Below are 24,405 nucleotides of genomic sequence, written 5' to 3'. Positions count from 1 at the left end.
GCTGGTTTACATGCATTGATTATTTGACACATGAGACTAAAATAAAATGCACCAGAGAGAACAATGGGGAAAAAAACACAATCACACAATACAACCGCCAACAAATCAACTAAACAGACAGTTATTGTACATCCTGTATGGAGCAGAATCCCAAGAGATTAGTTTTCTTTTATTTACTTGATCCACCCCCATCACTTCTTCTTGTTTTGCCCTGCAGCGGTGAATGACTTGTGTTCCTGTGAGACTATCCTTAATTGCTTTGTCAGTTGTTTCAAACAAGATACAATAGTTTGTTGTATACAATGTAATCCCTGTTAGCTGCTGCTGCTACCATTGATACTGTAGGAATGCTGACATTCAGACAACACTAAACTATTGATCCAGATTACATGAGGTCTGTTATCCACTCAACCAAAACTGCTTTTTCTGAATTCTTTTTGTCCTCCGCAGAAATATAAGGAACGTTTTTTTTTTACAGTAACCCTTTGTTTAACTTGATGACTTTAGGTACAATTTAACTTCCTTTATTAACCGTTATGACCTGGGTGGCCCAAATGAGCCAAATAGAAAAAGGAAAGAATCAAGATTTTATCCCACTATAATAGATTTTCTTCTGCTATGTGGTTACAGGAGAACAAACTCTGTAAACACAAAATTGTCCCTAAAAAGTTGATATTACTATTTTTTTGCCAAAGTTTTGCGTATTTATACATCCACCAGACATGTAGCAAATAGCTTTGATGTAGTTGTTCTCTGACTTGCCTGTTTTTCGATGGCGCTTGCCGCAAGTATGCGTCGAGCTGATAAAAGCAGATCCACCCAGACAGGAAGTCAGACAAGGGGACGCTAGAGCATTTGGTAAATTTCGAAGGACAATATAAAGACAGACAGATATCTGCACATTGTTCTCCTTCTTCCTGTGTGATCTTGTTCTGTGATCTTGTGAACCCGCAAGTCCAACTGCACTTACGCTTCAAAGAAGGGGCCCAGTGTCGTAGAGCGTGCATGGTTTGGTTGCACGGTACAAAACCACGGCAAAGACGTATAGCTGCAGAAACAATCTGAACAATTTGAATGACAAGTGACTGACTTAAAACACCATCATCATTAGCCCTTCAATCATCAGATTTCTTTCTGGCAGTATACTGTCACAATTCCCCATGAGCCACACCCATCTGAATCTTAACAGTTTTTAATGGACAACACCCATCTTATCATGTTGACAACATCAAGATAGTTTATTTTCAATTAAGAAAAAAAGGAGCAAGATTAATTCACATAATTAGTGGTCATAAAAATGAAAATATAAACTGGCTTTATAGAGTTTAATCTTTAAAGTTTAGAGTTCAATTTGTTATTTTGTATTACATGCCAGCAGATCTATCCTTAAACTGTACCTCTGCCACTATCAGGTAAAAGCAACCACGTAGAAGAGATCATTTGATTTGGTAAAGAGCAGAGTATTTGACATCATTCTTTTGGTGAAAAAACCTTGAGGATATACATGTTTTTTAATTTCATTCCATTGAGCAGACAGCATTTGTATGAGTCTCATGTTCGGGTTCAGGGATATTTTGACACCCAAATGGGAGAGATTAATTTGATTTGTGGTTTCAGGAGCCTCAAATATTTATGACATTCAAATCAAAGTCTGCATTTGGCTTTGAAAAGTCACTAATTTAATTTAGATGGCAAACATTACAAAGATGATATATGCTCTCTGATTCGACAAATGGAATACACACCAGGGGGCACTTATTCAAATTTAGCTGTAGCTTTTATTCCAGGAGTAAAGCCATCACTGCACAGAGCTGCCAACACACAGACAATAATATCTAACATATTGTGTGTGTGTGTGATTTTAATATTCCAGAGGAGGAAGGGGAGGATGAATTACTCAGAAAATACATCTTAGTGTGCACAGGGGGAGGTCATTTAAAAAAAAAAAAAAGAATTCTGCCCATTGTCGTAGAACATGCTGGAAATCTACAAAAAAAGATAACAAGTTTTTTTGCATGCTGCAGTTTGGTGTTAATGAGTTTTGGGAGTTTCATGCACTGGGTGCACCTTGAAGGCATCATCTTTCCTGGTCTGTTCCATAGAGGAATTAAGATTTTCTTTTCAATTACAGAAAAGACAGAAGGAGGAGAGAGCTGTTATGGACTGTTTTGTGAAAGTGACAATTTTATATGACATACTTCGTTGTAGTGGAATGAGAAATCGCGCAGACCTGTTTTATCAAATTTACTTTACCCTCTACAGGGAGAGCTCCAGGTTTAACACATTATATTTTCCTCATGATTAAAAGGATGATTTGATGTGATTTGTTGTAAGTCCACAGGCTGATTGGTGGATGGATGGATGACAAACAAGACAGTTCAATATTATACAGATATAGAATTGAGTCATCAAATTTTGCTTCATGAATTCTATACAGAAAAAAACGAAATTTCTGCATCAGTGTTTACAGCAAAAACACAACAGACCCATCATTTCAAAATAAAAGTCTGAACAATCCACAACATGATGCTCCTTCAGGATTAAATCTATTTGGTCATACATAAGCAGGGGCACCAAAGTTCAAACTCTACCAAACTCTGGAAATATAAAGATGATTATTCAGAAACTCTTAGATTTTCTGAATAATGCAAAAGGAGGCCTACACAGAACTAGGCAGTGCATTGCAGGCTGTAATCTTAAACAACAAATACATCTTCTTTACAGGTCGGATTGATGAAAGGTTCATGTGTTTATGCATGCAATCATTCAATAAGTGCAACATCACTGAATTGCAAAACCAGGCAACACTTGCCAGGATTAAGAAAACCAAACATAGTATTTCATTCAACATTAATTTAATTCCTTTTGCACAACCATTAATACTGGAATATCTGTTTTCTCCACAGTGGTGGAAAAGCACAACTTTTCTTCATTATCAGAGGATTATGGGATGCACAAGTCTTTGTCAGCCCTGTTACTGTACAAAGATCAACCTAATCCCATCTCTCTAGCAAAGCCTGCTGTGATAGACTCCAGCATCAGTGTGTAAATAAGTGAGTGTGTAGAATATATTCTGCGCAGGGTGCGGAATACCCGGTGGCATCCTAACTTTCCATCCTTGATGTCAAGCTAAACGATGTGCTCTTTCCATTCTCCTACCTAATTAATTGTCCATCCAGCCGGCATGTCACTTAAGCAACTAGCAGCCGCCACTGCACCACCCCGTCTCCCTGAGATGGGCTCTCTGCCGATTCCGATTCAGCTTTTTAGAAGTGAATACAAAGTTAGAAAGTAATGCATTTTGCTTTCTCTTTGACATATATCTTGTCTCAGACCCCCCAAAGACCCCTGTATTTCGAACATTAATTCTATGGATAGATGAGTTGGTTCAGCCTTTATACTTAATAATCTGAATTTTTCAGCAGTAGCCTATAGGAACCTGCAAATGAAGGAGGGTTTCTGATCATTTGTAATTTATAAAAGAGAATATTAACCTGAATGTAGAAGCTGTATTTTTAAAAACACATATTTAAGTATGGCCTGAAGCATAAACACTTTCACCCTATTTGGACCAAGACTAGACACGTGAAGCGTTTACCTCTCTGACACTTCATCAGCTTCTAATGTCAAATGTTAAGTAAAACTAAATGACTTGATAGGAAATATCTTCAATGTTATCATTGTTTATAACCTTTAATGCTATATGCTATTCATGCTATAACTATCATCAATGAGGAAATGCAAAGTTCTACTGTACGAATCTTAAAGATGGATCCTGTCAGGGTTTGTTGGACTGGACTTTCTAATAGGGCTTTCAAACTTGCAGAAAACTCCTGAAAAACTTCTGATATTTGTCGGAGCAGCTGCATGTGTGAACGCAAATTTTTTTTTTAATTTGGACTTCCCTTGGAGTTTCTCCTGCCAGACCCCTAGTATTTTTCCGCAGTAAGTCCGAGTGAGCTGATGTGAGAGCGCAGCAGGAATTAATCAGGAGAATTCACCTTGAGCCAATAGGAGGGGGTGAATAGTCCTCCTGAAATGATCTAGATTTTTTCAGGAGTGCATATGTGAAAACGGCTCATCTCACACAATTCAAATTTTCTGGTTCAGGCTATTTTTTAGAGTCTATAGAGTTTACTAACTGCCGTGCTGTCGATCCTGCATGCATGGCTCTGTGTATTATAATGCAACAAGAAAAATAAAGTGCTACAGCCACCTCCATCACTACAATTAGATCATCTAGAAATCCTCCAATAACCATATGGAAGACCTAAGCGAACAAAGAGCTGGTGTTGTGTTAGCATGTAGAAGAGTTCTGCAAACACCCTGCAGCTCTATAAATGTGTTTGGAGGCTCCCTGACCTTTTAAACCGATTTCCAACTATATTTTTTAATCTCATTTTGTTCATCCTGGACCTCGTTTGTGCTCCTATCTATGTGCATATAGAAAGAGTGATGTCATACAGCTCGGGGTAAGCATGATCGTTTTTTTGTGTTAATGTTCATGAGGGGAAAATTCACACTGCCTGCTGTCATTTTTTATCCTTTCATGTCCCTTCACATCTGTTTATAATGGCTTTGTATGAATCAATACAGCCTTTGAGTTTTAATTTATATCTCAATAGACAATTAATAAAGCATTAATCAAAGTCTTTGTTATTCTGCTTGTCATTAGGCTTTGTCTAAGTCAAGTCAAGTTTATTTATATAGCACATTTCAGCAACAAGGTTATTCGAAGTGCTTCACACACAGTATCAAAAGCATCGTGACAAAGGGAGAGGTTTACGTCTCAGAATATTTTTATCCTTAAAAAACAGTTGTAAAAATATTTGTCATAGACATAAAAAGAAACCACACCACAGAGTATAATTACTGAAAACAAAATGCATTTACTGAGTCCCTGACTAGTCCCTCCTGTTCTGATGGCCTTTTGAATGTGGCACATTTATTACATGTAGCTGTGACACAAGAACTGTGGAAACAAAAAATGTATAAACCGTCTTTACTGAAGCAATACATTTAAAGATACACTCACATATATACATTACTTTTCTGTTTTTTAAGGTTTAGAGACAGGACAGTGGATAGAGTCAGTGATCGGGGTGAGAGAGATAGTGACATGCAGGAAGGGAGCCACAGGTCGGATTCAAACCTGAGCCGCCCGCCTGGAGGACCACGGCCTCCGAACATTGGGCGTGCGCACTAACCAATACACGACTGGTGCCCCACATATATTCATTTCTGATTCATTCTTGTCAAGTGTTAGACGCGATGAGTATATAGACGGATAGCACTGGAAAACTAACCCAAACAGAACTTACCTGACTCTATAACTTGTGATGGATTTTCCAACCATAGTAAATTGGCCTTAGTTGTTTTTCATGCTTTACAAACATGACAACAAGCAAATGTTCTCCTAGAAAGGTTGGAAAACAAGCCCGGATATCTTAAACTTAAACCTGATTACTGCAGACACAGGCGGCTTAATGTCACACGAGGTTGCTCGGCCACAAACATTTTGAAAAAAAAAAATGGACCTGATAACTAATGCATGACAGTTAAGATGAAAAACCTAAATCAGACCAAATCATACCACTTACTCCTAATATAAAGAGAAAGGTTACCAATTTCCTCATTCTTCTATTAATTAGTTAAAAAAAAGAAAAAAGGAAGCTCTGATTATACAACTAGGCTCACAGGTATATTTAAGCTTTGCCCAAGGGCACCACTCCTCTCTTCAAATCATGATTGATTGGCTTTTGTTGTTTATGTAGTTTTTTTGTAATTGGATTACACATTGTTTTCAGTGAGTTAGCTGTTGCATTCTGTCATACAGCTACTGTACTTTAAAACCATCAGCACAACTTCTGACTGCGAGGCCCAGGGCTCAAGACCCGTCAAGACCTTAAGCGCACCTGACTGCAGACACCAGCAGGAATGATGTGATAATAGAGTTATAATCAACATACAGTCGACAGGTGGCACAGTGTAAGAAGAAACAAACAGATTTATATCAAATGTTGTGTTCCTGCGGTCTCATTTCTGAGTTGATAGTTCCTTATGTGAAAATAATCAAACGTCATTATCGGGGTGTATTTATGTAACAGATTTCCTGTTTCCAAACCGGCCCTAAGGGTAGTTTTTTTTAAACAAGGGATGGTGCTGAGATTATGGTGTATGTGAGGGACCAGTGTTGCCTGAAGCTGTGGCCAGTTGTCTTTATTGGCTCATTTGCCTCTTGATGAGATGAATAATATCCAGACTTTTCAGTCCTGCCAACTGGAGGGCTGACGTGACCCATCTGACCTCTGCAGAGTCTGCAAAGGACTGGGATATTGGCTTGTGTTTATTAATGTGCCAGAGCATCATTTGTGCAAGTTTCATCTTTAGTATATGATTTTTTTTTTTTATAAATAAGAATAGGAGAAGTTAGTATGTTTTTTTTCTAGTTTCAAGTGGTTATAGTTTGAAATGTTGGATTTTTATCGAACAGCCTTGTGATTTATCATTTAACTATCACCATAAGGATATTCACATTTGCAAAGGTGACACTGCAGGAATGTGCAATGCACATTAGATTAATTGCATGTAATTGTTGCTTGATGCAATGTTAAGTCTCATCTGGTTTTTATGTAACATGATATATCTACAGTGAAAAGTATGACTGAGTGCAGCCCTTTAGAACCCATAGCAAACTGATGACAGGTAACAACGGCTGTGTGACGGCAGACGTTCAGTTACGTTACACAGCTTTTGAGTGTTCAGTGGCACCTCATCCCCATGCTTGTCAATGCTCTGTGGTCACAGAGTAGACGTACTTAGAAATGTTTCCCATGGCTACAACTGCAGCACACCTAATGTGTTGCGTTGTGTGAATCGACAGGTGATGGTGACCTTTGTTTTAAAATTGCATTGTCAGCTTTTTTTTTTAATATCATGTGGTGTGACTGATTTGCTAAAGTAGACCTATAATATTTAAATTTATTTATAATAATGAATTGCAGATTTGAAAGATCCAGGATCTGTTAGATACCCATAGCTATTTAAGTATAACAGACTATTTGAATATTCTGTCATGAAACCATGGCTGTTTTACATACACTGACAGACAGACACAGGCACGCACGCACGCACGCACGCACGCACGCACGCACGCACGCACGCACGCACGCACGCACGCACGCACACACACACACACACACACAGGTTGATTCAAATTTAGCCTCTTACACCTTCACAGATCGTCATTAGCATTTGAAGAGTGGTTAATTTGTGCGTGTGCGTGTGTGTGTGTGGCTACAGCATGGGCAGTGAATGTCCTTTGCCTTGATTGACCCCCAGGGAATCGCCTGGATGCACAAACACAAAAGCAAACAGCCCTGTGCTCACACACACACACACACACACAAACGTCATTACACACTGATGTATTTCTAATGCTTTTGGAGACTAACTAAATATAAAGCAGATATGCTCTCTAACATAACCTACTGCCAGGGGGAAACTGTACAAAATAAGAAAATAAAGGCCCCCTGTGTCTATTAACAGGTTTGCTTTTTGCGCTGGCAGCGCCCACGACCTCAGTTTCAGAGCGCTTCTCATTGATTCATACTGTTGCTAGGTTACAAACGTTGTCTTGCATTACTTCTGCGTCCCTCAGTAGTGACTGTATGGTCTCTTTTAAATTGCTTTATTTATTTAATATTCACTTTTATTTAAAGGAACTCCACTAAGTAAACATAAAATTAAAAGAAATCATGTCCTGGAATAGGCAGCAGCTCTACACCTGGATCGTGCACCCTTGTAAGGACGAGTGGGATAAGATCTCCTCCACCATTGTTGTTGACAAAGTTGATACCAAAGTCCTAACCCTCTTGATCAGTAACGCTACAGTTGTATCACCTGAGACTAATGCTTTCTTCTTCTTTTGTTATATTATGGTGGCTAGGTAACAGCTGTCAGATGTGCACCAGCACCACATTACAACCAGGTGGTGGTAAAAAAATTTAATGAGATAAAAATTGCATGAAAACTTCAACACCTTTCAGAAATAAATGAAAATTGGAATATTCTAAAATCATGATCCATGAATGTCTTCAACAGAGAGAGCAGTGACAAAAAACAACAACCAGACAGCTAAAGCAGAGGGCCTTTTTGTGGTTAGGACGCTGAGTGCTGAAAATGCTCAACTGCATTGGTTTTGAATTCAGTTTAATTCAAAACCTTTATTTTGACTCGAAAGACACTGAGGTCTCCCTCATTTACAGTGACGCCGAGCTCACAGCATAGAAGAGGGGACAAAAAAAATACAGATAAAAAATAAATAAATATGTGTGCTGGAAAATAATGACGTTCGTGGACACAAACCCTTAAACTCTGGAACAGTGAAGAGGCCTTTATCTGCTTTTCTAGCTGTGAGGGGGGCCTATAGCATCTCTGCCATACTACACATACATTTAAAGCCAGTTACCTCCAACATATTACTCAGAAGCCCCTCTGTGCGGGAATATACATACTGTACCACTGTACAAATACCAGTGACCTTTTTTTCACAACCTCTTGAAATCCCATTGGTAAAGCGAGTTATGGGCAGCAGCATGAATACTTTAATGCTCTGAGACTGTAATCGTAAAAAAAAAGGGACTGCAGCTGTGTTGATGTCACTGCTTCAGACTCTGTGCTTGAAGGTGCACTGTGGGTCCTCTGTCTCATGGCACATAGCACCCATGGCACCTCGGTGGTGAGCGAGAAATGCCTGTGGAATTATTGATGAGCCATTTGTAGTGTTGTGTACAAATGAATATCTAACTGTGTGTCTCTGTATGTGTGAGAGGCTTGCTTCACTATCGATCTCAGTGGAATTCACTGATGGAATGGTCTTGCTAATGAATATGATTTGCTGCTATACCTTTGTTTTAAAATTAGTTTTGATTTTTGTGTCACAAACTGTCATGTTTAATTATGTTTCTGTGTTGAACATGTGATTCACAAAGCTGTAAAGCAATGAACAAGGGCTCAACAAGATGGTAACATATTGATCGCAGGTCTTCATGAGCCAAGACAAAACAGTCTGGTCTTTGTACAAAACTATGTGGGCGTTCAGACTAGAAATAGCCCTGCACTAACAACAGAGCTAGGTTTGCATGATGCTTATAGCTTTATGTTCTATTGAGACACTGAAATATTATCGAGGCAAACATGCAGACTGAGTTGTTTGAGGGGGGATTAAAAGCGTAATCACTGATTCATTGAAAGTCTTATCATAATGTTTCCTCAGAGTATTATTAAAGTACTTTACTGAATTTCAAGAATATTCCTTCAGTTGGGTTAAATTCATCCTAAGGCTGTTGACATATTTTAGTCTGGATCAGAGTGCCAGACTGAGCTTTTCACTGACTGATATTTGTATTGTAAGAGCCAAAGTCACTTTCATAGACAAAATTAAAGGTCTATAGTCACACATTTATCGTACAGTAACCACTTGACAGGCTCTGATACCGCTACTGTTGTTGTCTCTGTGTTCAGGGCTTGGTGATAGAACGAATCGGGAGGAAGCCCCTCCTCATCTTCGGTTTCTCTGCCATGGCGGTCTTCTTCAGCCTACTCACTGTGTTCCTCAATTTTCAGGTGAGCCACCCTCCCTCCTCTTCACTGACCTCATTCTAGAGAAACTGTAAGTGAAAAACAAAGACCCAACAATGCAGTGGAACAATGCATATATTGTACCGCTGTTCTGAATTATACAGTGAACAAATTGCCTTTGGGATTCCTACTGTTATTATCCACCACCTATACTGCCACATTATGGCTGTGATAATACGGGACTTATAATTCAATATCTATACCAACAGAAAGAAAAGAAATGTGCGTTATTATACAAATGTTGTAAAATTTCAAGATGATTCCGGTGAGGTTGGCTGCTTAATGCAATTGAAAAAAAAATATATAGGATGCAGCTGTTATTAATCTTTTACCGAATATATGAGCTTGCTCTTATTTCCCTGCATAGCAATGTGTTGTATCATCTATCTTTTCTGCTTATAATGATTATGGTGATGACAATATCATCTCCCTTCCTCTCTCATCACAGGACAGCGTGTCATGGATGCCGTACCTCAGCTACAGCTGTATCCTGGCTGTGATTGCCTCCTTTTGCTCTGGGCCAGGTAAAACTACTGACCCACATTCATTGCTGAGATTTTTTCCTCTTCACTCCTTCTCTTCCCCTTTCCCCTCTTTCTATTTCTTAATCTTTCCTGAGTGATCCACTTCAAGTGAAACTGGAAAGAGATTGAAAAAATACTATTTCACCTGATTGCCTTCCTCATGTTTTGGCTTTCATTTGGCCATGAAGCAGTTGTTGAATAATCAAAGTGAATAATCAAAATCCGGTCAGCAATCTAAGGTTCCTTTGGTTGAATTGGAAAAATCAGCCAGCCAACTACGTGTTTGAATCTCAATGGAAGGCTCATTAGGATCCTTGTATGAACTAAACAGCGTATGTATAAATGGAATAGTGCATGTAAAGAGTAAGTCTTGGTTGGAGGTTGACTTTGATTTTCAAGGTAGGTCTACAGCTGTCATCGCTCATATACATCCTTCTGAATAACAATGTCTTGAGGGGGTGTTGATCCAGCACTCTGCAGCGTGTGGATCAAAAGGGTACACGGAAACGCTGGACAGTCATCAAAGAGAATCCAAGAGGAATAACATTTGATTTTCATAACGTAGATACCATATTACCTTTTAAATTGTGAAAAAAAAATCCACACAAAAAGATGAAACATCTCTGCTCATATCCGCAGGCTGCAGAGCAAAACCCCTCTTACTGATCAAACACCTCCGCTGAAGCTGTAAACCGGTAAACCTGTAAACCGCGCCTTCCCCGGGTCTACTTGTACTGTGCTAATCATTGAGGGATGAGAGATCGATTCTTGTTTATTTCCACGGTGCAGCAGTGATTTATGGGTTATTGAAACAAATGGAGCCCTGTGCTGCTTAGGGATGGGGAATGACAGGAAGGGGAAGAGAAGGAAACTCACAAAGGGGCATGACCCCACTAGTGCTGCGAGCTTGTGAATAGATAAATGACGAGGCGCACGATTCCATCTCAAGTCAATTCTCCATAGAAATACTGGCCCAGATATTTCAAAATACATACATATAATGTGGTTTTATGAGACTTAAAGAATAATGTCTTTGAATTAATGATTGCATAGTTACAGCTGGTTCATATAATATTTAAAAGTGTATTTCTTGTTTTTACCTGCAACTTCACATTGTTACCAACCTGTCTGTTCCTAAGAGATCAGTATGTTTGACAACAAATAAACAGAGGGATACAACACGGTCAATATTGTGTCAGATGAGTCATATTGAGTTGAGTTAGAGATCTCTTTAAACAAGTTTCAGCACAACCACTTCAGTATGTAATTGGATACAAATCCCATATTCTTAAATCAGTAACATGGCTATTATTATCTAGGTTTGATACATGTTTAAATCTGCAATCAACCTGCTTGATAAACGATTAAAAATGACTATTAATCAGCAAATATCCCGAGAGTGCGGGGTGTGTGGGGGGGCAGAAGTATTTTTTTAAATCCAGGAATTCCGTTTTTTTATTATTTTTATTTTGATATACTTTATTAATCCCTGAGGGAAATTCTGTTTTACACTCTGTTATTGAGAGACATGCTTCTCACACACAGGCCCGAATCACACACACATGCACAAACAGGATTTGTGGACATGCATTAGTGGAGAGAAGTCAGAGTGGGGCTGCTACACACTGCTACGCAGGGCGCACCAGAGCAGTTGGGGGTTTCGGGTTGGTAGTACTCGGGAAGTTCCCTGGCACCTCTCCAGCTACCATCCTTACAGACTTAGCTACTGCCGCCAAGTTAATCAGTCTGCTGATTTGGAATAATGGGGTTCTGAATATTTTTGAGAAGGCCAACAGAATTTTTTATTTATTTTTAATTTCAATAAATGCTTATGAAAGAGGTTTACAGGTGTGTGCGTGTGCATATTTTAGTTTCTGTCTTTGAGAGTACGTGTACACTTTTGTGTATTGGTGTTGTTGCCCCATGTGTTTGTGTCTCTTTGTCCCTGACCTTTAAATGTGTCCAGATGTAGCCATGGCACATCTGCCCACTGGGCATCTCATTGAGTCTCCTCCTCTAAGAAACAACTGACTGCCCCTGTAATCAGCCTCCTGTCTGCACATCTGCTCCTTTTTGTCTTTAGGTGGTTTGCCTTGTGGCTTTGGTGTTCCATCAATTTGTGTAACCTATATTCATGGGTTGACCTCCTTCTGTAGACATCAACTCAGTTTGATGGTTTTTTACCTTACCCTGTCTTCCACCAGTGGCCTGATCCAAACGACATGTTCATGGCATTCTCTTGTCCCCAATATGTGGAAAATGTACCTGTAAATACACAGAGAACAATGACATTGGATTTTAATAATTGCTTGTGAATGTGGAAGTATAAATAGTGCAGAAACAGAAGATGCAATGTGACCTGTTGTCTGAAGGAAAATCTCTAATCACAAAATCAAACCAAATATTTTGTTCCACAACACAAGTGATTTGTTGAATTAATGTCTTTTTATATAAGACATCATACGGCAATCTGAACATTACTGTATTTTTGTTTTGTACTGGTTGTGCTCTTTAAATCAGCTATTTCTTTATGTTGATATGTTATTGGTGGTTTTCTTATATCAGCAGCTTGTATATCCTCCTGGCTTTCAGTAGTTCTTTTCACCAAACAATCCAGCATAATGCTTCTCCAAAACAAGTCAAAAGTATACCACGCTTGTAACATAAAAACATACTCTTCCAATGCCTTGTGAGTTTGGAGTTTGAGTTTTGTTGGCAAAAATGTCTGCATGGATAGATAAACTGCTTAGATTAACTGTATACAGATGGGCGGCTGTGGCTCAGTCGAATGATGATTCAAACCAAGTGAAATGTCGTTGGGAATGAACTGAACCCCAAATTGCTCCCAAGTGACATGGCCAACGGTGTGTGAATGCATATGAATAGTACTGGTTAACACTGATTAGTCAGGAGACTAGAAAAGCTCTATATTGGTACAGTCCATTAAACATTTAAGAGCTTGCTCCCAAGCGGCAAAGCCAGTATGAAAGTGCCATAAAAGTACAGTCCACTTACCATTTATCATTTCAGAGGCTCGTTTGGTCGTGAATGTGTTATTTTCCACAGTATTTAATGTATTATAACAACATTAAGATCTGTATCAGCCAACTTTGTTCTTTAAACTTCAGTCCTGTGAAGCCTCACTCTGAGTAATTTAGGTTTTGGTTCTTTATCAGCTTCTCTGATAGCGGTGAGGCAGAAAGCAAAAGTGTCAAGGACCGACAGCCAATTTGGCACCATTGAAGAAAAACAACAGTGTTTAATTTTTTATCACTTAACACAATTTGGCCGACAGACTGGAGGTCTTTGAATGTGTGACTGGCCTCTCGTGATTAGAGGATGGAGTGAGATTATATTTGATTGAAAGCTTGAGGGCCAAATGTGTAATTCACTGCAAGCTGGCGCCCTCTGCGGCAGTCCAGTCAGCAGCAGCGATGAGATGTTATTTAGGGTTGTGTGACAGCATGTTGCTAATTCTCATTAGCCTGTAAAAAAATGTGCCAGCTTGATTTGGGTTTGATAACATCGGGCTTAAAACTGATTCTAATACAGTTAAACACAAATATCAATTAAAATACGGCGATCCCGCAGGCTTTTTTAAATGGACTTTCTAAACTTTGGCTAAGAAAGAAGGGCTACATAGTATAAACTTTATTCATTTATATCTAATCTTTTTATGGTCAGCCTCTTTATAGCTACCTTCACGCATGAAGTCCGGACATTTCCTTGAGAATGTTAAAACAATCAGAACCTGAGATTTCCTGGAATTGCCTTTTACTCTTGTACCTCACTGCAGGAGATAGTCAGGGTGTAATGTGCTCCCACAACTGGAAATACTGCGTTTGATTAGGTAAGGGAGTAGAGCAGAGGTAGAAGGCAGAGGAATCTTCTTTAATGCTCGCTGCCTCTGGGTTAATATCACTCCAGTGTTACTACAATTGTATTTCCCAGCTTCCTTAAACAGGCAATAAATGTGAGTGCGTCTTCAGAAAAGTATTGTGCTGATGCTTTGATCAAAGTACGCACTTTGATCAAAGCATCAGCACAATACTTTTCTGTATCTCTTCAACACCGCTTGAGAGGGTGTTAATGAACAGCTGTTAGAGTTGGCAGGTTTTATTCAATAATTGCATTTCTTTTTCTTTTTTTTTTCTTTTTTTACATCTGTTCTGCCTTCATATATATTTTTTTTAAATAGTTTCTTCACTCAATTAAGACGTAAATGCATTTAACAGCATGGTTTCTATTATACCCAAATGTGAGATTCTGCTTTAGAAACCCCCTTAACATACTGTAATATTCTGTAAGAGTTTGTCCTGGTAAACTATGGTTAGTATGGTTTTGGTTTTGCTCATTTTTTTAAATAAAACCCTTGCATGGGTTTGCAGTGATGTGCATTAAAATTTCTAATTTTCTGTAAATGTTCATTGTAGTGACCTAGGTCTACAGTAATGCACATAAATCCGCACACAACTCTTTATGATCATAGATATAACAGTTTTAATGTTGTTTTTGCATACCGTGAACACATGTCTGTGGCAACATCTTTACTGTTGTTTTCTCATTGTATTCAGTAGTCAACTTATTGTAAAAAAAAAAAATCTCAGGTTAATACTGCAGGCCGTTACACACATCACTTCATGATAAATGATGCCAGGCCTGGCAATGAAAGCTGAGCATTCATATAGTAGATTTCAAAACTATAAAGAAAACTCAAGATATGAAACAATATTGAACACATAAAACTGCCGTTAAGTGTTAACGGAAACTCATCAGTCATAATAAATGTCTGTTTTCAAATGCCATTTCCTGCAGTGACAGATGTTTTAACTTCCAGCCTGCAGTTTTTTTACGGGGTTGTTACTGCACAGCGCTGCAATAAATCCCTGAGGTCAGATAAAATGTTAAAGCTGATATTTTAAACTTTTATTATCGAGAACTCTGAGATAAAACCAAGTTATGTTCTGTATTAACATGTTTTGTTAAAGCTTATATTGTAAAGCAATATAAAACAAAGTGCTGTGCGTGTGTGCGTGCGTGCGTCATTTTGCTTCATTATGAGGCGCAGTGTTGTTCCAGAACAAACTAAACTCCCTACTCATTGTGGCAAAATGAAAGTAAATGGCTCTTTGATGTGTTTTGTTAAGCGGTTTTAGATGAGTTTGGGTCCACTGACTATCGGGTTTACTTCATAGGTTACAGGGTAAGAGTGGAAACAAAGACTGAATGAACAAGACTCAGGAATAATGTTAAGATGTCTTCTCTAATGGCACAGAAAGCAGGACGGAGAGGGACAGGTTTGCAGGTGATTGGGTGGCTGTAGTGTTACAGGGTGTCTGGGGCAGTCCAAGGCAGTGGACTTGAGTGGCATGCCTAACAAGAAATATGAATGGCCACCCGAGGTGCCACCCCGATGATTGCCTATCAGTTCAGAAAAACTCATTGGGCCATGTTGAAACAGACTCCAAATAACTTTTTGGGGCATTTTGATGTTGCTTATTTCCTCTGATTGCACCTTCTGTGACTGTTTAAGGAAGAAGACTGTTTTTGAAGATATGCATGGCAGATTAATATTCTAATACTCACTCATAGATTTATAAAATCTTTATGTTGATGTTAGTAGTTTAAGTAAATACAATGGAGAGAGAAATGATAAATAAATGCAATTCAACATCTGTGTGTACGCACAGTGCCCTAACCCTCTGCCTCCTGCGTAGGTCAGTGTTCTAGTTGGGCCACCCAAGTCAACAATTATGGACACACCCCTTCAGGATAGCGATGAAACATAAGCAGGAAAGTATGCCAAAGAAATTCTGCAAACAAGTGAGTCGGTCCAGGACTCTCTGAGGCAGCAGAGACCACAAGTGTACCCATAAATTACAGCAGCTTAAGATCATACTTTTTTTTAAGCTAGTGATATGACCCATCAGGATCAGATGTTGACAAACACTTTCTGTGCTTAACATCAGAAGCGGGAAGTTTATCTTAATTTCTTATTTTTGCTGCTGGATTGTTGCTTGGCTATATTTCTCCAGAGCAGGCTAAATGAACACCGGACAGTCTGTGCAATGAGTTTGGTGCATGACTGACCAGTGGCACTGGAATGATGTTTGAGTCCTATGATAACTTAAAATCTTAGTAATGTAGCTGTGTGTGTATTTGCATTTATAAGATGACATCACTAGTATATACACACATTTCTGAAAGCTATGTTATTATGTCAGCTAACAGGCTTTCCTGTCCGCCTGAAACAGCTCCTTTTGACTGCATACAAACAAATGTACTGATATTGACAAGAGGAAAATAATGCTGTTACCAGTAGAGGTAACTTGTGATGTGAACCTGGCTTTGTAGGTGCATTTTACTTATTAAATAATGCATCTTTAGAAACCATTAAATTACTGCACCATTGAACCATTTTTGTTGGTAAATGGGGCAATTGCTTTCTGCTACTTTAAAGAGCAATACCCCAAATTTGTTACTGATAATACCTAATTTAAGGGCCAATCTACAGAAGAAAGGCACACATAATTTTCAAACAAATGACACGGGCTGAAGTGCATTTGTAGCCAAATTACAACTTAAAAGTTCAGAAGCTAGCAATGGCGGTTGTGCGGCCATGTGCAATTTTGTGCAAGGAGCAAGTGATAAGAGGGTTTAGTGAGACAAGCAGTTACATACAGGAGAAAAAAAGGAAAAACCAAGGGGTAAGATTGAGACCAAGAAACAATTAGGCTGATTTAATATAATGTATTTGTCTATAAACCAATACTATCTGTAAGAATTGATTAACTGACGAGAGACATACAATGCTGAAAAATGAGATGGGGCCTTCTAACTTGTTTTGTCTATTCAAATTAATTTAACTTGTTAATTTGACTAATTTAAATTTAAATGTGTCCCTTGTAAATATGCAGTTTATCCATGTAAACGTATGATGTTATTCACACAAGGTATTTGTGATCCAAACACAATGTTAATGATGATTTTAAATGATATGTTTCTGTTATTTAAAAAGTCAGCTGTAGCTGTAAAAAAACAAACATTCTTTTTGATTAAAAAAAACACAACCAATTTGACAATTTTCAAAAAGATCAGCAGAAGTGCATGTGCCGTAACTGTTGCTACTAGCATGCAATCCAGTTAGCATACATTACATGATAAACACAACAACGATTTTGAGCAAAGAACAATTTAAAGATCAAGATATAAGTAAAAATCTAAACTGTCCACCAGAGCTGTTAATGTTAATTGAAGTAACATAACTCTACAACACCTGCACTGTTCCTCCTTATCTCACATCTGTTTCTTGACTCTAGCACCGGCCTGCAAACGATGTAAGTGCTGTTTTTGACATGCAGCGCAGATATAGATTTTAATTGGCATGGGCAGCTGCAGGAACTCCTGGTGAGAATTATTTTGTTTTGCATATATTTAACAAGTAGAACACTTTCAGATGGTTCGAGTCAGATGATTGACAAGTGGAAAACTGCTTAACTATATCATTTATTCTGCCACACGCTGGAGCTGGTGAGTGGTAACCATGGAGCAGATATATATCCATCTGAGGTTAATTGGGTCCAGTCACTGCTAGGGGCTGTAACTAAAGTTTTTAGAGCATGGAAAGAGTTGCATTATAGTTTAAAACAAGTTTTAAGGCTCTATTGTTTTCTTTTTGGCTTCCAATAGATAGATAAGGAGATTTCTAAAGTTTTATAACTGTGTTCTTTTGAAAGATTTCTTGTTTCTTAAGACTACGCTGCAGTTTCCATGAAGACAGTTTTTTGAATTTGATCTGAATTCAAAGATTCTTCCCTTTTTTTGCTTCCACTAGAGGTCTGCTACAGTCATCTCATTAGCTGGAAATGGTTGAATCTCTCTTTCGGACTCTCAGATGTGTCAGATTTTGCCACCTTGTCAAATCAGAAAAAAAAAAATACCAGTCCTCGAGTTGTTTCACCCTATTGTGCTAGTGCCTATATATGAAAACTAACGAGATCGGATACAGCTGCATCATTGCACAACCCTGTTTCTGTATCCTCGATAGATGACAGTTGGTATTTGGATGAGAGTTGTATACTGTAGAGCAATCTGTGTGTGAATGAATTCTGTTTGTATAAGGAATCACACTGAAAGTGACAAGGTTATAAATATATACGTGAAAAGAAGTATGTTCCCCTATAGTCCTTGGAGGGTTTTCTTTCTGTCCTGAGTAAATAGCCAACTGAACAGATTGTCACTATTGTGACATGTGACACAGCAGAGACCAGCACTTCCCAAGATACACTGCAGCGCTAATTAGTTTGGGACAGAAGCTTTCCCCCACGTTTCTGTCAGTATGTGTTATATCCTGCTTACAGTAATTATAGAACATCTTTTCATTAAGTGAGTGATTACACACACATGCAATGAGATATTTCTCCTTATGTTCAGTTCAAGCTTTAATTATTGGGCAACTGAAGTTTCTGCTTTTTATTTATGTATGAAGTTGCATTTCTAGTTTCCCAATATGATGTTTTATGTAATATGATGTTATTTCACAACAAAATTCTTCTAAATGTCCATTGATGTGGCGTTGGGTTCCATCGATATATCGAGGGTTACATTAATTAAATCAACTTTTCAAGACACAGTCGCTTATAATCTCTCACAGTCTCTCTATATTTGTGTCTCTGAACATTTGGTGCAGCTACTTCATACTTTATGCTCTTGCAGCTGACAGCAGTTGCTCAGTATCATTTGCAATCAGGGGTTTAGTATTTGTAGAGTAGGTGTGCAACATAACACTGAAAAAGAGAAATGTTTCCTCCACGTTCCCAAACCCAAAGTATGGACTAGATTTCTGAACTAACAAGAATCATTTATTACAAACCAAAAAGCTCAATATGAACAACTGAAGCAAAAATATTTGCTCAGGGTGAACAAAAGCTCAAATAACAAACTGTATTTTATTTGAAATACTTGCTTTGCTGAATAAAAGAAATGAAATCAAAAGACAACAACTAAACCTAACTCCCCAACAAACTCCAGAACAGGGGTGCCCAAACAGTCGATCGCGATCGACAGGTAGATCGCTGACTGATTCTCAGTCGATCGCGAGATGTTTAGTCAATATAAAATACAATTGTAAAATAGAAAAGTGTTGGTAGAAAATGTTTTACCAAAAAGTCATGTATAGAAACTATGCTACGAGTATTAAGCGCATTTGATGAAGCTGCAGCTACTTTTCTCTGCTCCTCTCTGCTGTCATGACTGTGAGCATCGCGGGGCACGAGACACACCAACATACAGCGCAAACGCGCACACATACACACACACACTTGCACTGGAGCGCCAGCCACCACGCGAACCTTTTTACTTTTTACTTTTAGTGCTACAGCACACAGTTGATCCGTGATCCGTACGGACCGAGGTGGGAACACACGTGACCCGGTCAAACAGTCGGTTGGACTTTACTCCGTTCACTCTCACCGTGTCTGCAGCTAATTTAACAAAAGCAACATCATCTCACAGCAGCCTGCTGTAGTCTGTGAACATCTCCACACAGATTAAAGTTGTTTGTTGTAAACAAAATTAAGGGAAAAACATATGTGATATAAATACAAACGTAATATTAAAATGTAGCCTACCCTAAAATAAGAGTTTTTAAAAAAAAGTATGTCGATATTGCATTATTTTTTACAGAACTCTCATTTATTATATCTGATATTATTTTCTGTTTGTTGTGTGAGTATTAAATGCGTTTGTAGGCTGTCGGTAAAGGCTATGGCTCACTATGTGGACTGGTAGATCTCGGCAGACTGGTAACTTTAAAAGTAGATCTTGGTTCAAAAAAGTTTGGGCACCCCTGCTCCAGAACATGAGAAAACGGGTACAAAAGAAAAGTCAAAAAGTCAAAGCTATAACAGAACCCAAAATCCAACACTGTTTGGTGCATGCAGTCTACACTGATTTGTCTGAGTGGAGAAAAAATGGAAATCCTGCATGGCACTATTCCCACCTGAGTCCAGGTAGCTGCAATACTCGTAGGAAGAGTTACAAAAGTTAAAGTGGAATCAGTCGTGAGGAGAAAGATAAGTTTCCAGTGCAGCATGTCATTGGAAATGCGTTGAATGCTAATGCATCACCCTAATGAATATTAGACTGCAGCACCCAGAGGTGCCAATCACCGGAGCTATATAATCAAATCCACTGGACAGTGGATAGAGTCGGAAATCAGGGAGAGATGGTGGGGAATGGAGAATGACATACAGGACATGAGTAACATATAAGATTCAAACTTGGGCTGCGGCTTTGAGGACTACATGCTCTGGGCATGTGGCCGCCAAACCAACCACTAGGCAACCAGTGCTCCTTGAGATTTTAAAAATGATGCGGTTACCCTTTTGTGCCTTAAGGTGCTTTCTGATAGGATGGTGGGCTTGCCTCAGAGCAAAAAAGAAAAAACTTGGATGCAGAGCTTTGTGACGACACCTTGGCTCGTCCAACAGGAGGATGGATCAGATCACAAAAAACAAGAACCACCTCAGACAAATCACTAGACGTTTAGTGAAAGTGGTCAGCTGCTTGAAGTTTGCCCCTCATTGTCATGAGTCTTGGTGCGTCTCTCCCCAGCTGGCTGTGCGATTGCTCCCTTCTCAGCCCTGAAGTAAACCTGGAAGTAGTCATTACAGAGCTGCAGCGCCTCAACCCCCAATAACCTTCACCCTCTTCTTCTTTGCTGCTCATCTTCTCCTCCTCCTCAGCAGAAGAAGAAAGCCCAGGGCATCCTTCTGAGTAGTGGACAGTCAGATACATTCTGCGTCCAAAAAATAGCCACTTTACTGACTATTGTTTTGCTCTGTGCACTGCCCTTGCAGTTCGCATCCCGTCTGAAAGCCTCTTTATGCCGAAATGTTACCTTCTTATTTATGATTGGTTCTGATGTTGGCGGAATGCTTCAGCAAAACATAACTCCAAGCCAGCATCAACACATTTCTGTTATGTGTGTTCAGGGGCACAATGAAGAAGGAGAGAAGTTAAATGAACCCCAGCAGGAGTTCACTTTATCTCAGCATAAAGACTGAAGCCCGCTGTGTGTACACCTGGCTCTTAAAGGGAACATGAGCTAACACTGTGGTTGGTGTGATTCAGGTTATAACTAAATCACATCCATGTATACAAGACCAAGTGATTGATTGCAACCTCTGTGCACCATGCGCCTCACTCGGCACCCCATTGCCAGCAAAAAAGTTGTGCCAAGCACTTTAGACAGAATCAAAATCAGCCCCTATGTGTTTCTTACTCTGAAGGGATTTGCTTTAATTCACTAGTTGTAGCGCAAATACTTATTCACAACCTGGCTCAAGGGCCATGACAAATACGAGAACAGACACCAGAAAATAATGAACCGGAGAACAACAAACATGGAGTGTGTCCGTCAGTAAAGTCAGCAGTGTGAATGTGTGGCGTTGTGAAGCAAACTTCAACAATGTCCAAAATGTGCAATAGTTGAGGATGTGAGTCCATGTGACATGCGAGAGAGAGAGAGAGAGAGAGAGAGAGAGAGAGAGACACCCTGGGGTCTGGCTTTTATGTCCTGAGAGTAACAGGCCCAGGTGCTCTAATTTGGACCAGTCTAGGAATCAGAGAAACAGAATCAATCAGGCAGTGACCGTCACACTACTTCCCAAGTTTAAAACAATTCTAAACATGAGTGTAAACATGTCTGTATGTGTGAGCCTCCATTCAGCTGAAGTGCAGCCCTGTTTTCTGCTTTGGCTGTGCAGTATACACACCACAGACGCTCTGCACAGTTAGCCCTCATTTCTAAAGGTGTCGTTCTTTCACAACTGATCATGTGTAATTACTGTGTACACATTTCACAGCCGAGAAATTGTAGTAATTCATCCCGGTGGCTCTCTTATAATAATTAAAAAAGAGCTCATGCCATAGCCTACAATTAAAATAAACATTTTAAACCCATCATGCAAACACTTCCACTTAACACCTAGATGTGAGGGTTGTTATTTTGATGGGTTAGTTGTGTTACTGGGGAAAGCCTTTGCTTTTTTTCCCTTGCTTGTGTTTGACACTTGTTTTGCTGCAGAGATAAACATTGCAGGATATTTTTACCATCATGTCACTTTGGTATGGTACAAAGCCCTCTCTCCCCTCAGTTTTTCCCCCTTCGTCTGTCAACCATGATGTGTTTCCCTTCAATGAGCCATAAACACAGCAACAAAGTTGTGATGTTTAAAAAAGTGTGCCCTCCTGTTTTCAGCAAGAGAGGGAGAGCAAAGGGAGGATTGAAAAAATAAATCCAACTGATATGATAATAACTTTTCTCACTCCGAGCAGAGCTTAAGTGCTTTAAAGGATTGATATCGCAGCAAGAGGTGTCTGTTTGACTTTAATGAATAGAAATAAAATGAAACTTGTAACTCTACATTTTCAGATCATGTTTGTTTCGGTTGGCTTTAGAGAACCTGCACTCTGTCTGACCTCAGACATACATAATTGAAATGGGATAAACAAAACACTGAAAGGATGAAATACAAGATACTCTTTTTTTTTCTTCTAATGCTATTCTATTTTATATATAATTTTAACTTTTTTGTAGAAGCTGACTCAGGGAGAAACGCACAAGAATTCCAGTGTACCTGTACTGTCCTGTACCTGTGCAAATGGCAATAAATATCTATTCTATATTCAAGATTCAATTTATTGTCACTTCCATAAGATACTCTCAGCATAACATGGGAGCAAAATGCTGTTCTCCTCACATCAAGCACATGACAGCAAGAAAAACACATGCCTATTAAGAAGCAGTTATGTGTAAGAGCAGAGAATAAACAGCATAAAAAAATGAGCACTACTCAAACAGTAATGCATCTTTAGGTGCACAACCGCACAAAGACTTACAAGAACACAGAAAAGTCAGCACACTCAGTGTCCTTTAACGCTTAATGATCTGCAGCATACAGTTCTGTAGGCTGCTGCTCTACCCAGATTCTAAAATGTCAAAGGACATTGAGAGTGCTGACTTTTCTGTTTTCTTGTAAAAGCACGGTATAAAGAAAATAATAATCATGAATGTAAAATATGAAAGAAAGTGCAGGTGCATTAAGGGAGTGTAGTAGTGCCTGAAGTAATGCAATAGCACAAGCTTAGAGAAAGTGAAGGTGTGTTTACTAGGCTGGACCCTCTCAGAGTGTCGGATGAACAAGGGGGCACAGGGAGGGAGCCGCTGCAAAACAACCATATAAAATACAATATGAATTTATGTTTATAAGGTTTATGTTTCAAATAAACCTTGCATCCTCTGTCTAAATCTGTTTGTCCACATAGACCAGATGAGGCTTGTATACCCTCTTTTGTCTCAAATATTGTCTCAATATACAGTAGGAGGAACAAAGCAGACACTATAATTGCTCTGTTGAAAAATCATTGTACATGGCCTCCCTCTTGGGGGTCTTGGTTTGCTAAGCACTTAAAGGAGCATTAAATTGGTCTCTTCTTGCTTTCAGTAGCTAACTGTTCATCTTCGATAATTTGCAGGATATAAGTCAGGGACTTTCCTTAATGTACTTAAGCAAGAATAAAATAAAGGGCCATAACATCCTCCTTGAGTTCATTAGCATTATGGCCTCACTAAATTGAGATTATAGTTTTGTGACTGACTCGAGCCAAATGAAAAGTTTGACACTAAACACAGGCTGTGGGGAAAATGGTTTTGGCATTAAGGGTAGGTGTCTCAGATGTTTCCCCGTCAACATCTTTGCTCAGGCTTGACCTGGTCAAGGTTGAAACAAAACAAGTCCCTACCACATCAATAGGCCCATTTGGAATATTGTTTCCGAGGTGACATGTTAATTATATATTTTTACACTATTGTGAGAAGCTGCCTCAAATGGAATATGAAAAAGTAGCTAGAACAGTCACTATAGATACACACTGTTCAGTAAAAATCCTTCATGTCATTAAAGTATATGTGTCATTGAAAGAAACTGTCACGGTCCACGCTATTTACAGACAGGACATGGGATCCTAAAGGAAGTAAAGTACATGTTAATTATGAAAAATCATATTCTTAATGTTCTTCAATACTTCAGCATGTCCCGCACATGGGGTCATGAGGAACATTCAGTGTTGTTTTCTCTATTAACCATGAACCTCATACTATTTATTTAGCCAGGTTTAGATTCAGTGTGAAAAGAGAAATGATTGAAGTGTAATGTACAACACATACCTCACATAA

General features: G+C 38.9%; 1 protein-coding gene across 5 annotated transcripts in view; it reads left to right on the top strand.

Moving 5' to 3' along the window:
- slc2a9l2 (solute carrier family 2 member 9, like 2) overlaps positions 1 to 24,405 on the top strand; it is a 119,854-nt gene that overhangs the window by 50,511 nt on the left and 44,938 nt on the right. For all 5 annotated transcript variants that reach the window (XM_020647931.3, XM_065954592.1, XM_029280070.2 and 2 more), the window contains exons 10-11: positions 9,526 to 9,627; positions 10,091 to 10,166. In XM_020647931.3, coding sequence (XP_020503587.1) covers positions 9,526 to 9,627; positions 10,091 to 10,166 — 178 coding nt within the window. The remainder of the gene's footprint in view (positions 1 to 9,525; positions 9,628 to 10,090; positions 10,167 to 24,405) is intronic.

The sequence above is a fragment of the Labrus bergylta genome, chromosome 5, assembly GCF_963930695.1.
Source record: "Labrus bergylta chromosome 5, fLabBer1.1, whole genome shotgun sequence".
NCBI classification, from domain to species: domain Eukaryota; kingdom Metazoa; phylum Chordata; class Actinopteri; order Labriformes; family Labridae; genus Labrus; species Labrus bergylta.
This window is presented reverse-complemented; position numbering and strand designations above follow the sequence as displayed.